The 11,767-nt window shown below is 54.4% G+C and overlaps 1 protein-coding gene across 1 annotated transcript in view; it reads left to right on the top strand.

Annotated features, from left to right (window-relative positions):
* Positions 1 to 11,767, top strand: part of AGO2 (argonaute RISC catalytic component 2) — a 102,182-nt gene that overhangs the window by 56,075 nt on the left and 34,340 nt on the right. The window contains exons 4-10 of the mRNA XM_011990148.1: positions 3,120 to 3,301; positions 5,254 to 5,390; positions 6,119 to 6,253; positions 7,088 to 7,175; positions 7,815 to 7,962; positions 8,775 to 8,894; positions 9,043 to 9,165. Coding sequence (XP_011845538.1) covers positions 3,120 to 3,301; positions 5,254 to 5,390; positions 6,119 to 6,253; positions 7,088 to 7,175; positions 7,815 to 7,962; positions 8,775 to 8,894; positions 9,043 to 9,165 — 933 coding nt within the window. The remainder of the gene's footprint in view (positions 1 to 3,119; positions 3,302 to 5,253; positions 5,391 to 6,118; positions 6,254 to 7,087; positions 7,176 to 7,814; positions 7,963 to 8,774; positions 8,895 to 9,042; positions 9,166 to 11,767) is intronic.

Raw genomic sequence — 11,767 nt, 5'->3', positions numbered from 1 at the left:
CCACTCTGTTGCCCAGGGCTGGAGTGCAGTGGTGCTCTCTCTGCTCACTGCAACCTTCACCTCCTGGGTTCAAATGTTTCTCCTGCCTCAGCCTCCCAGGTAGCTGGGATTACAGGCACCTACCACTGCACCTGGCTAATTTTTGTATTTGTTTTGTTTTGTTGGGTTTTTTTTGAGATAGAGTTTCACTCTTGTCACCCAGGCTGGAGTATGGTGTGATCTCGGCTCACTGCAACCTCCGCCTCCCGGGTGAGTCTCCTGCCCCGGCCTCCCGGGTAGCTGGGATTACAGGCCCATGCCACCATGTCCGGCTAATTTTTTTGTATTTTTAGTAGAGACAGGGTTTCACTGTGGGCTGGGGTGGTCTCGAACTCCTGAACTCGTGATCCGCCTGCCTTAGCCTCCCAGAGTGCTGGGATTACAGGTATGAGCCACCACACCCGGCTGATCTTGTTCCTTTTTATGGCTGCATATTATTCCATAATGTATGATATGGTTACAGCTAGTTTCTGTATTTTTGGTAGAGATGGGGTTTTGCCACATTGGCCAGGCTGGTCTTGAACTCCTGACTTTAGGTGATCCACCTGCCTCAGCTTCCCAGAGTGCTGGGATTACAGGCATGAGCCACTGTGCCTGGCCCTATATAGTTTATTCTTACATTCTTAAGCTGGAGAAAAGTTACTTAAGAAATCATAAGGTAAAGAAAATATACTTACTATCCATTCAGTGGAAGTGGATTATTATAAAGGATCCCCTCTGTCTTCATGCCGAGGAGAGAAAGGAGGAGCTTGGTCTCGCTGTCTCGGGTAGCAGAGGCTGAAGGAAATCCAGATATAACTCCACTTGCGTAGTTCCAACCCATGTTTTTCAAGGGCTAGCTATGTACATACATTTAAAGGGTGGTATTAAACCACATCCTGTACCCTCCACCCAGGCCCAGCTGTTCCTTCCTCCCACCCTGAAATCCCCCATGGGCCGAGCCTTGATTGCATCCTCACCCCCTGCCACCCGCTCTGCTGTCCTGATGACTTGAGTGAAGCTGGCCCTTCCCTCTGTTGGTTTCCTCAGCTGTGCTGTATCCCCTGTGCGTGTGACTCTGACTTCCGGAAGGAGTCGTGCTGCGGTGCCGTTCTGTGGCTTGCTGCTTTTCTTGCTATTCGATGTTTGAAGTCCATCCAGCTGGAAGGATTTGCTCGTTTTTTCTCACCCTCATCTTTTGCAGATGGTCCTCGGGGCACGGCCAGTTTGGGGCCGTCGGGCACGACAGTGCTCTGAGTGCTGGTGGGCATCTGCCAGAGCCAGCCCAGGCCCAGGTGGAAAGGGTGTGTACCTGGGACCCAGGTGGGCAGGTGACATCTGCAGAGTCTGGTTGTTGCTCTGTGAGGTTCAAACAAGGTGTGGCAAGAAGCCAGGCCCTGGGCGACAAGTGTGAGCAGATGGGAGCCGGGCATGGGTATGGTGGGCAGTGGGCGAGCAAGCGAATGTGCCTGGTGCCAACAACACTGGGCTGGGGCATGCCGGCAAGCAGGGTTTGTGGTCCTGAATCAGGGAGGGCACCTCAGGTGAGCGGAGCAGAGGCAGCGGGCCCTGGGCAGGGTAGGAGAGGCCGGTGCTGAACACCTGGGGCCCTGGCGTCACACATGGAGTGGGAAGGCCTTCGGGGTCCAAATTCCATCTCTGCCCTTTCATGGCTTTGTGGCCTTGGGCTATTTTTTTAAGTCTGGGTTTCTGCGTTTTCATGTATGAAAAGTGGTGAGTCGGCCAGGCACAGTGGCTCACGCTCGTACTCCCAGCACTTTGGGAGGCCAAGGTGGGAGCATCCCTTGAGCCCAGGAGTTCGAGACCAGCACAGGCAACATGGTGAAACTCCATCTCTACAAAATAAAAAACTAAAAAATTGGCCAGGCGCGGTGGCTCAAGCCTGTAATCCCAGCACTTTGGGAGGCCAAGGTGGGAGCATCCCTTGAGCCCAGGAGTTCGAGACCAGCACAGGCAACATGGTGAAACTCCATCTCTACAAAATAAAAAACTAAAAAATTGGCCAGGCGCGGTGGCTCAAGCCTGTAATCCCAGCACTTTGGGAGGCCAAGACAGGTGGATCACGAGGTCAGGAGATCAAGACCATCCTGGCTAACACGGTGAAACCCCGTCTCTACTAAAAAAAAAAATACAAAAAACTAGCTGGGTGAGGTGGTGGGCGCCTGTAGTCCCAGCTACTCGGGAGGCTGAGGCAGGAGAAGGACGTAAACCCAGGAGGCGAAGCTTGCAGTGAGCTGAAATCTGGCCACTGCACTCCAGCTGGGGCGACAGAGGTAAACCCCCGTCAAAAAAAAAAAAAAAAAAAAAACTAAAAAATTAGCCGAGCTTGGTGGTGTGCGTCTGTAGTCCCAGCTACTTGGAAAGCCGAGGTAGGAGGATCCCTGGAGCCTAAGAGGTCAAGGTTGAAGTGAGCCAATATTGCGCCACTGCACTCCAGCTGGGGCCACAGTGAGACCCTGTCTCAACAAAAGTGGCGAATGAATTTTCCCTTGCTGGGGTCACTGGGCATGTGAGGATAAAGTATATAACATCCGTAACCTGTCACGTCGGTGTTCCTCAGACACTGGGAAGCATTATCAGCAAATAGCAAAGTTGCTTCACGCGTCACCTGAGTGGGCTTGTGTATGTCCACGTATTTGGAGGTATGAGGCCCAGATCGCGATTTAACTGCGGGCTGTGAGTAGCGGAGTGGGGTTTGCAGGTGACAGCAGCATGATCTGGCGTTAGGTGCAACTTGTGGGTGAGGGAAGAAGCCATTCAGAGACTGGGGAGGAGGTAGTGAGTTCATTGTTTGAGGGTGAAACAAGAGGATACGTTTTCGACCACTGTCAGTACACTGGCCACGGCCACACGTGACTCTGTACATTTAAATTCATCAAAAGTAAGTGAGTAGTTTAAAATTCAGTTCCTTGGTCATATTTCAAGTGCTCCATAGTCACATGTGGCCGGTGGTTGGCTAGAGGCCTGGGCAGGGACTTCCTCACCCAGGAGTAGACGTCTGGAAGCCAGCCACTGCCGGACTGCGTCCTCCCTGGGGCTTCGCAGGAGGGAGTAACCTTGTGTGCCTTGGATCCTTGCAGGTGGAGCTGGAGGTCACGCTGCCGGGAGAAGGCAAGGATCGCATCTTCAAGGTGTCCATCAAGTGGGTGTCCTGCGTGAGCTTGCAGGCGTTACACGATGCACTTTCAGGGCGGCTGCCCAGCGTCCCTTTTGAGACGATCCAGGCCCTGGACGTGGTCATGAGGCACTTGCCGTCCATGAGGTGAGGGCGCCACACGGGACCAAGGGTGGGGGGAATCCCCTGTGGCTCCGAGGGTCCCCTGCAGGGTGAAATCTGTCCGAGGAACGGCTCATTCTCGGAACCAGGGTGGGAATGGTCACGTAGGTTTTCTGTGATGAAGATAACACAAATGGTGCTAAGGTGGAAACAGTGTTAATATAAACATAAGTCACCAGCATTCTCGGCCTGGCCCGCAAGTGTGGCCTCCCTGTTTGCGCGCACATTGGTGCCTTCGTGTTCCGCGCAGCCCTCTGCCCCCAGCACTTTTCTGCTCCTCTCTGGCCCTTGCACCTGGGACTCGTGATAGGAAAGTCATGCTGTTCCCAGTTTCGTGCTGTACGCGTGTCCGCAGCTCTGGGGACCGTCACCGCTGCTTTTTGTGATTGTTGGGGATGTCTTTATTCTCAGGATTACTCTTTTACCACAAATTGCCACGCTTGCGATTGCTGGGAGAGGATGTAGGGACAGTGTGAGGGCTCACAGTCGGCCCGGTTGCTGGGCAGAGGGTTGCGCTAATTTCCTGAGTCCCCTGCTGTTGGAGGAGCAAGGCCAGCTCAGCACATCAGCCCTCAGTTTCCCGCCCTGGAACACCTGCCCTCACACTGGTGCCTGGGAACAATTTGAGTTTTCAAGTTTCGTCTCTTTCGAACCAAAGCCTACACCGAAACAAAGCCCCACTCACACACCCCAGGACTGACCAAAGCTTTAAGAGTCCAGGAGAGCGTTGGGGCTTCCCTCATGGAAGAGAAGGTGCTTCGAGGTCATGTGTAAGATTTTTAGGGGACCATGGTGTTCTCAGTCTTCAGGCACGGGAGAAGGTGACCAAATACAGGACAGGCTGTCGCTCCCAGCAGGAACGCACCTTCCCCCACGTGTAATCTGTCTCTGCTTTGAACTGTCGGTAGAGGAAGGCCGTAGATATGTGGAGAAACAGTCTAGAAGGATGGTTGCCAAAATGGCATCTACTTTTTCAATATGGAGTTGCAGAGATGACTGTGATTCTTTTCTGAATTCCTTTGGATTACTTCCATTCACTTTATAATCAGGGCAGAAACTGCCGTTTTCATTTTGGGATAAGAGCAGCCGAGGCAGGATTATTAGCGTGTCTCAGGTGGAGAGTGAAGGGGCCACGGGGGTGGTTGGGTCAGCGCAGCCCACAGGTAGGGAGCGCCGAGGCCCACCGCATGTCTTCCCTTCAGAATCATTAGTCACGGCACCTCCCGGGCCACCAGACCCCTCGGTGCCCATGCAGCAGGCAAGGCTGCTGTGCTGGAGAATGTGTCTGCTTCAGTTGAGTGGCTCCAGTCCGGCCAGCACAGCATCCCTCGCAGGCCCGGAAGAGGTTGTGAAGCCCTCATGCTGGCCCTTCCACCTCCTGCCGGGGAGCCCACAGCAGGCAGCTCGGGGCCTCGGAGCCTGCCTGGGGAGCCCGCGGCTAAAGGAGCTGGCGGATGCTGGGTCATGTGTGGACAGCCACATGGCCAGAAGCGGCACATCTCCCCACGGCTGAGGCTGGGCCTGGCTGCGGCTGGCACCTGGCAGGTGCCCACTTCCACCTGCACTTGGGGACACAGGCCCAGTGAAGTGAAGAGTAGACAGTGAGGACAGTAAGGCGAGACAAAGCCAGGACAGGGAGCCTGGACCAGAAACACACCAGGTCCTGGGGGTTTGTGCTCCACCTGTGCGGTGCGTTTAAACATCTTTCACCATTCCCCAGTGAGGCCACGGGGCCCCCAGCCTGCTGCCGTTACAGCGTCCCGCACAGCAGGCCATGTACACAGGCTGGAGTGCCGCGTGGTAAACATGGATTTAAAAGGAGGGGAAACGGAGCTCTGATGAGGGTGTGGTGGGCGCAGACAAAGCCCACCCAGAGGCCACTGTTCCTTCTGGAAGACGCATCTGACAGGTGGTGGGGTGGGGTCTCTTGGTTCCAGGTACACCCCCGTGGGCCGCTCCTTCTTCACTGCGTCTGAGGGCTGCTCCAACCCTCTTGGCGGGGGCCGAGAAGTGTGGTTTGGCTTCCATCAGTCTGTCCGGCCTTCTCTCTGGAAAATGATGCTGAACATTGATGGTAAGCAGTGCCCTGGGATCTTCACTGCAGGGCAGGGCTGGGCATGGGCTGGGGGTCAGGACCCCGATGGCGGGGTGGCTTGTGGCCAGCTCCACACATGGCCTCTGTCAGAGCTGGCGCTGCTGCGTGACACCTGGCCGGTCTCACCTGCAGTGCTGGGTGGGTTAGGGCAGTGGCTCTCAGGCCAGTGTGGAGCCGCCAGGAGGTCGCGCCCTCAGAGGCTGTGGTCAGGGGCTGAGGCGGGCCTGAGGATCCCGCTGTTCCATGCAGGACATCTGCTGCCCTCTCTGTGAAAAAGACGAGCGTGAAGGCCAGCGAAAAGGATCGGTCTTCTCATTTGGGAGTTGATTATTATGAAAAGCTCTAGAAAGGAATGAGAATTCGATCTTGCTCAGTTATACATTTATTGAAAAAGAATTACATAAAAGGGAATGGTGAATTTCAGAAATATCTCCACCCGAAGGTCCCCAGAAAATCCTACCACACTGGCTTCTTTCTCAGAGGGTGTCGCCCTGACCAGAGGGAGGGGCAGCAACTCGGGCCTGGGCTTGTCACTGCTGGCCTGCCCGTCTCTAGGCCCGAGGCTGGCCTCGGTAGGGAGTGAGAACCCCGGCCGGGTGTCCCCACCATGGCTGGCCTGGCCTGTGAGGCCCCTCCAGGACTATGGGCCTGTCCAGCAGCCCCGCAGTCATGCTTAGGCCTTTGCCTCTGTCTTTTCTCGCCTACAGTGTCGGCAACAGCATTTTACAAGGCACAGCCAGTAATCGAGTTTGTTTGTGAAGTTTTGGATTTTAAAAGTATTGAAGAACAACAAAAACCTCTGACAGATTCCCAAAGGGTAAAGTTTACCAAAGAAATTAAAGGTAATGAACTGTCCGAGCACACCTGGCTAAGGGCTGGGAGGCCCCTTCCCGGTCTGCCTCCAGGACCGCATTTTGCGGTTCTGGTTCTTATGTGCGTTTAGGGAAATGGGGGTGGCGGAATTTAGCCATCAGATGAAGTAGCACGGAAATGAATTAGACCCATTTCCCCGAGCAGGAGTGGGCGTTTCCTAAATAAATACAACCCCGTGGGGTGGGGCTGAGGTTGAGTTTGCGGAGTCAGTCACGTCTGAGTGATGATATCAGGACTAGAAGCAGCAGCGCGGCTGTGATCAGCGTTTCATAACGCTGGAACCTAGGATGCATTTTCTTTTGTTTTCATTTAACCTTACACAGCCCGGCAGGCATCTGTAGCTGGTCAGCCTGCTTTCTACTCCCAGAAACTCAGACTGGGGGGTCTGGGACTTGTCTGGGGTCCTTCTACCCATCAGCAACAGAGTGGGTGCCCGCCCCTGGCTCCACAAACCCTGCCTACTGAACCTGTCCTTTTGGAAGGCCATTTGCAGGGCCATCCGCAGTACCCCGTGTTACCACAATGACCCACGGGGGGCACAGAATAGCACGAGGGTGGACACCCGATGCTTTAAGCTGAGTCTCCCCCCCACCATGGGGTATTCTTGTAGGTGAGATGGACCCAGCTGGGGTGGCCTGGGGGTGGCCTGTGGGTCAGCCTCCCTAGGGGAGCCCTGCAGCCCTCTGGAGCCCCCTTAACTTGAGTCCGCAGCCACATTCCTATGAAAACTGATTCTCGGGAAGTGGCGCTTGCACTCAGGTCGGGACAGCCCAGACGCTGATGCCTGTGTTCTGTGTCCCCAGGTCTAAAGGTGGAGATAACGCACTGTGGGCAGATGAAGAGGAAGTACCGCGTCTGCAATGTGACCCGGCGGCCCGCCAGTCACCAAACGTAACACGCCCTTCCTTTCAGACTCTCTTGGCTGGGGCCCCCAAGGTCACCCCGATGGGCACACTCTGGAGTCATGATTCTATGCCCATTCTCCGGAAAGGACCATTTCGTGCTGTTTTTCAATCCTAAAATTGTCCCTTACATGGCTCAGTAGATTCCAAACTTCACCTAAGTTTGTGAGGCGTCTCCTGCCGTCACCGTGCAGAGGCCCTGGCTGCCAAACCGGCCTGGCCTGCTTTCCTCGTCCTGTCCTGGGGGCTTCAGGCCTTCTGGGCACTGGGAACGCGCGGCATGTAAACGGCTTCCAGGGTCGCCACGGTCTGCTGGAAGACGCACAGACCTTTCTGGACGCCTCCATTCGTCCTGACTCCTGTACACACACTGTGACATTGTGGGTAATTTATGAGTAATGACGCCTGTAGGTATTTTTTTGTTTCCCAACTCCAGAAACAAAATGAGAATTTAGGGGCTCAGGAACATTCCAGATAACCCAAAGCACGTGACGTGGTTTTCACTCCCAGAAGTGCTCTGAATGTTTGCTCCTCACACGTCATCCTAGAAAGCAAAACCAAATGAAAAGCAGCGTGAGGGAAGGGACCCCGGGATGACCTCGGCCTGAACAGCCCTTTTGCTCCTCAGATTCCCGCTGCAGCAGGAGAGCGGGCAGACGGTGGAGTGCACGGTGGCCCAGTACTTCAAGGACAGGCACAAGTTGGTTCTACGCTACCCCCACCTCCCATGTTTACAAGTCGGACAGGAGCAGAAACACACCTACCTTCCCCTGGAGGCAAGTCACCCTCTCCCTGTGGTCTCTGGGGGCTTGGGAGGGCGGCGTTCCGGGCTGGAGCATGCAGCGTCCAGAAACTGCCGAGGCCTCAGTCAGGTACAAATGGCACTGCTGCTGCTGCTGCAGGAACTCGGTGGGTTAATGGGCTTTGTTGCCCCTCGGTTTTGCCTTCAGTAAAATGGGGTCCGCAGCTCTCTTGTGGGATTGGCGTGAGCCTTGACTGAGATTGTGTGTAACGCGCCCAGCAGGCCCCGCAGCCGGGGGCAGGTGCTCTGTCACTGCACGCTTGCGTCATTCACTTTCCTCTAACATCACGACTCTTTGAAAAAAATCCTTGCCTTGGGAAAGGGTCAGATTCCGACCCTGAGCCATGTGCTGTAACTCCTCCCTTGGTGTTTAGATTCTGGCACTTTGCTGTCGTTCAGTAGGGCTGGGCAGCTCCAGCGCCTTGTCCCATAGGTAGACGTCTTTCACACCTGCAGCCGCTTTCATGCCCGCAGCCACCGAAGACTGGAGAAAGCCCAGAAGTGCTGGTGTCAGGACACAGCCCCGTTGACCTGGTGGGCTGGGCACAGAGGCTGTGGGATCTGTGTGTTCGCGCGACATGGGGTTTACTTAGCAGGGATTTCTGTTGTGAAGTGGAAGGCCGTGGAGCAGCCCCCACAGCAGACACCTGCATGGCGCTTCATCGCCCAGGGATGAGAGATAGACAGTCCCAAGCAGAGACAGGCCGCCAGCCCCTGAGCCCCCTGCCCGCTCCCCTGGTCACACCAGTGCGGCACTGATGACCTGTCTCTATGTCCTCTTCGCAGGTCTGTAACATAGTGGCAGGACAAAGATGTATTAAAAAATTAACGGACAATCAGACCTCAACCATGATCAGAGCAACTGCTAGGTCGGCACCCGATCGGCAAGAAGAGATCAGCAAATTGGTGAGCGTCAGTCCCGGGCAGGGCCGCCCTGTGGAGTCCAGTCTGGTTGCCCTGGCACAGAAACCTCTGATGCTTGGAACGGATGCAGCTGCTAGAGAGATGGGAGGCCCCTACCCACTCTGTGCGTTTTCTTCTTCCCCTTTGCCAGATGCGAAGCGCAAGTTTCAACACAGATCCGTACGTCCGTGAATTTGGAATCATGGTCAAAGATGAGATGACGGACGTGACTGGGCGGGTGCTGCAGCCGCCCTCCATCCTCTACGGGGGCAGGGTACGTGCGGGGCAGCGGGGACCGTGTGGCTGCGGGGCATGTCTCTGCCCCGCAAGCCCTCTCAGGTTCTGAGCCATTGGCCGCAGTGTAGACTGTGTTCCATGCAGGAGAATCCTTTCTACCCCGGGCTGAGCCTGTAAAAGGCGTGAGACTTCATAAAGGAATGACTTTCCTTGGGCCTTTTTAAAGTTTTTCAGAATTACCCTTTATGTTTTCAGAAGATAATTTTTATTATCCCAGGAAAGTTTAGAGAGCGCCATTCTTCGCGTGACGGATGCTCACCGAGGGTCGAATTATTTCCCAGAAGCCTGTACTGCTTTTGTATTCTTTAACTTTTGCTCTGAGGGTGTTTGGTAACAGTTTTTTGTCCTTGCTAATTTAACTTCTAGTTTTGTTTGTTTTGAGGCAGGGACTTGCTCTGTCACCCGAGCTAGAAGGCAGTGGCATGACCGTAGGTCCCTGCAGCCTCTAACTCCCAGGCTCAAACAAATCTCTGTCCTCAGCCTCCCAAGGAGCTGGGAATACAGGCGTGAGCCACTGCGGCCAGCCCTTAACTTCTCCTTTTCATCAGTGTGGAACCAAAGGTGTCCTGAGCACTGAGCCCTCTGGCGTCTCCTCTCATTTCCTCCTGGGCAGACCCTCGGGTGCAAGCACACCACGTCTGGTGGGAGGGTCCAGAGGTGACCACGCTGGGAGGGACGCCAGGGCTCTGCTTTCTTAAGCACCTGGCATCTGTGTAAGGGTCTGCCTAACCTTTTACACCCTAGTTTCTACCTAACGGAATTTTACCCTCATCCTCAGGACCTGGAACGAGGTTTTGGTTTGTTTTTTGTTTGTTTTTTCCTGTCTTATTTCAAAATATAGGTTCCGGGCTGGGTGCAGTGAGTGGTTCGCATCTGTAATCCCAGCACTTTGGGAGGCTGAGGCGGGTGGATCACTTGAGGTCAGGAGTTTGAGACCAGAAACCCCGTCTCTACTAAAAATACAAAAATTAGCCTGGAGTGGTGGTGCGCGCCTGTAATCCTGGCTACTCAGGAGGATGAAGCAGGAGAATCACTTGAACCCAGGAGGTGGAGGTTGCAGTGAGCTGAGGTCACACCGCTGCACTCCAGCCTGGGTGACAGAGCAAGACTTGTCTCAAAACATAAAAAATACTTTAAACAAAAAAGTTCTGTTTTTTAAATGTTTCAGAATTCAGAAGATTTAAAAGAATTAGAGGAAAAAAGTCTCTTTTTTTTCCCAGTTCTCAGTTGCCCTCTCAGGAAGCAATTGGTGTTCTTTCTCCTTTGTAAAATCACCCAGGGATGATTCACCCCTTTTTGTGAAAATAATAGCAGTACCTGTATTTCTGTGCCTCGCTGTTTTCTAGCTAATATTTCCGTAGAGCTCACTGAGAGGCTGCTGGCCGTTCTGTGTTGCTGTGCGTGCGTGTCTTGTCCTCTGGCGCTGTTGCGTGGGACCCCATCGTGTAGGGGTCTGCGTCCCTGGTGGTGGGCACAGCCATTCCTTGTCTCTCTGAAAGGAGTCTGAGCGAGGCCCTTCAGCCCTCCCTGGCTTGCTTGTCCCCCCAGGCCCCAGGTGCTGTATAAACACAGCCCAAGCCCAGGAGGAAGAGCGCATGATTCTGCTTCATGAGTCGGGGAGGAGACCCCAGGGAGAGCAGAGGAGTGCCTGCCCCCGTGGGGGGACGGGGCTTTTGAACCCAGCGCTGCTTCACAGCCTTGCTGGCTTCTTGGAAGCCCTCTTAGCAAGGGCAAGGGCAGTGGTTGTCTGAAAAACAGAAGCGCTTGTGTAAGCCAACCTTGCAAAAATCTCAGAGTGTAGGGATTAAGAGAGCTTGTAGACTGGGTGCCACGGCTCATGCCTGTAATCCCAGCACTTTGGGAGGCCAAGGCAGGAAGATCACCTGAGATTAGGAGTTCGAGACCAGCCTCTGGTCAACATGGTGAAACCCTGTCTGTACTAAAAAGTACAAAAACTAGCCAGGCGCCTATAATCCCAGCCAACTCTGGAGACTGAGGCAGGAGAACTGCTTGAACCTGGGAGGCAGAGGTTGCGGTGAGCCGAGATTGTGCCACTGCATTCCACCCTGGGCAACAGAGTGAGACTCTGTCTCAAAAAAAAAAAAAAAGAAAGGCCGGGCGCGGTGGCTCACACTTGTAATCCGAGCACTTTGGGAGGCCAAGGTGGGCGGATCACCTGAGGTCAGGAGTTCAAGACCAGCCTGACAAGCATTGAGAAACCCCTTCTCTACTAAAAATACAAAATTAGCCGGGTGTGGTGGCACATGCCTGTAATCCCAACTACTCGGGAGGCTGAGCCAGGAGAATCGCTGAACCCAGGAGGCGGAGGTTGCAGTGAGCCAAGATCGTGCCATTGCACTCCAGCCTGGGCAACAAGAGCAAAACTCCATCTCAAAAAAAAAGAAAAAACAACCTTGTAATTTGTTTGAGACAGAGTCTTTCTCTCTTGCCCTGGCTGCAGTGCAGTGACGTAGTAATAACTCACTGCAGCCTTCACCTTCCAGGCTCAAGTGATCCTCCCACCTCAGCCTCTCGAATTGCTGGGACCACAGCCACACCACCACACCCAGCTAGGTTTT

The sequence above is a fragment of the Mandrillus leucophaeus genome, unplaced genomic scaffold, assembly GCF_000951045.1.
Source record: "Mandrillus leucophaeus isolate KB7577 unplaced genomic scaffold, Mleu.le_1.0 Scaffold371, whole genome shotgun sequence".
Taxonomy (NCBI): Eukaryota; Metazoa; Chordata; class Mammalia; order Primates; family Cercopithecidae; genus Mandrillus; species Mandrillus leucophaeus.
This window is presented reverse-complemented; position numbering and strand designations above follow the sequence as displayed.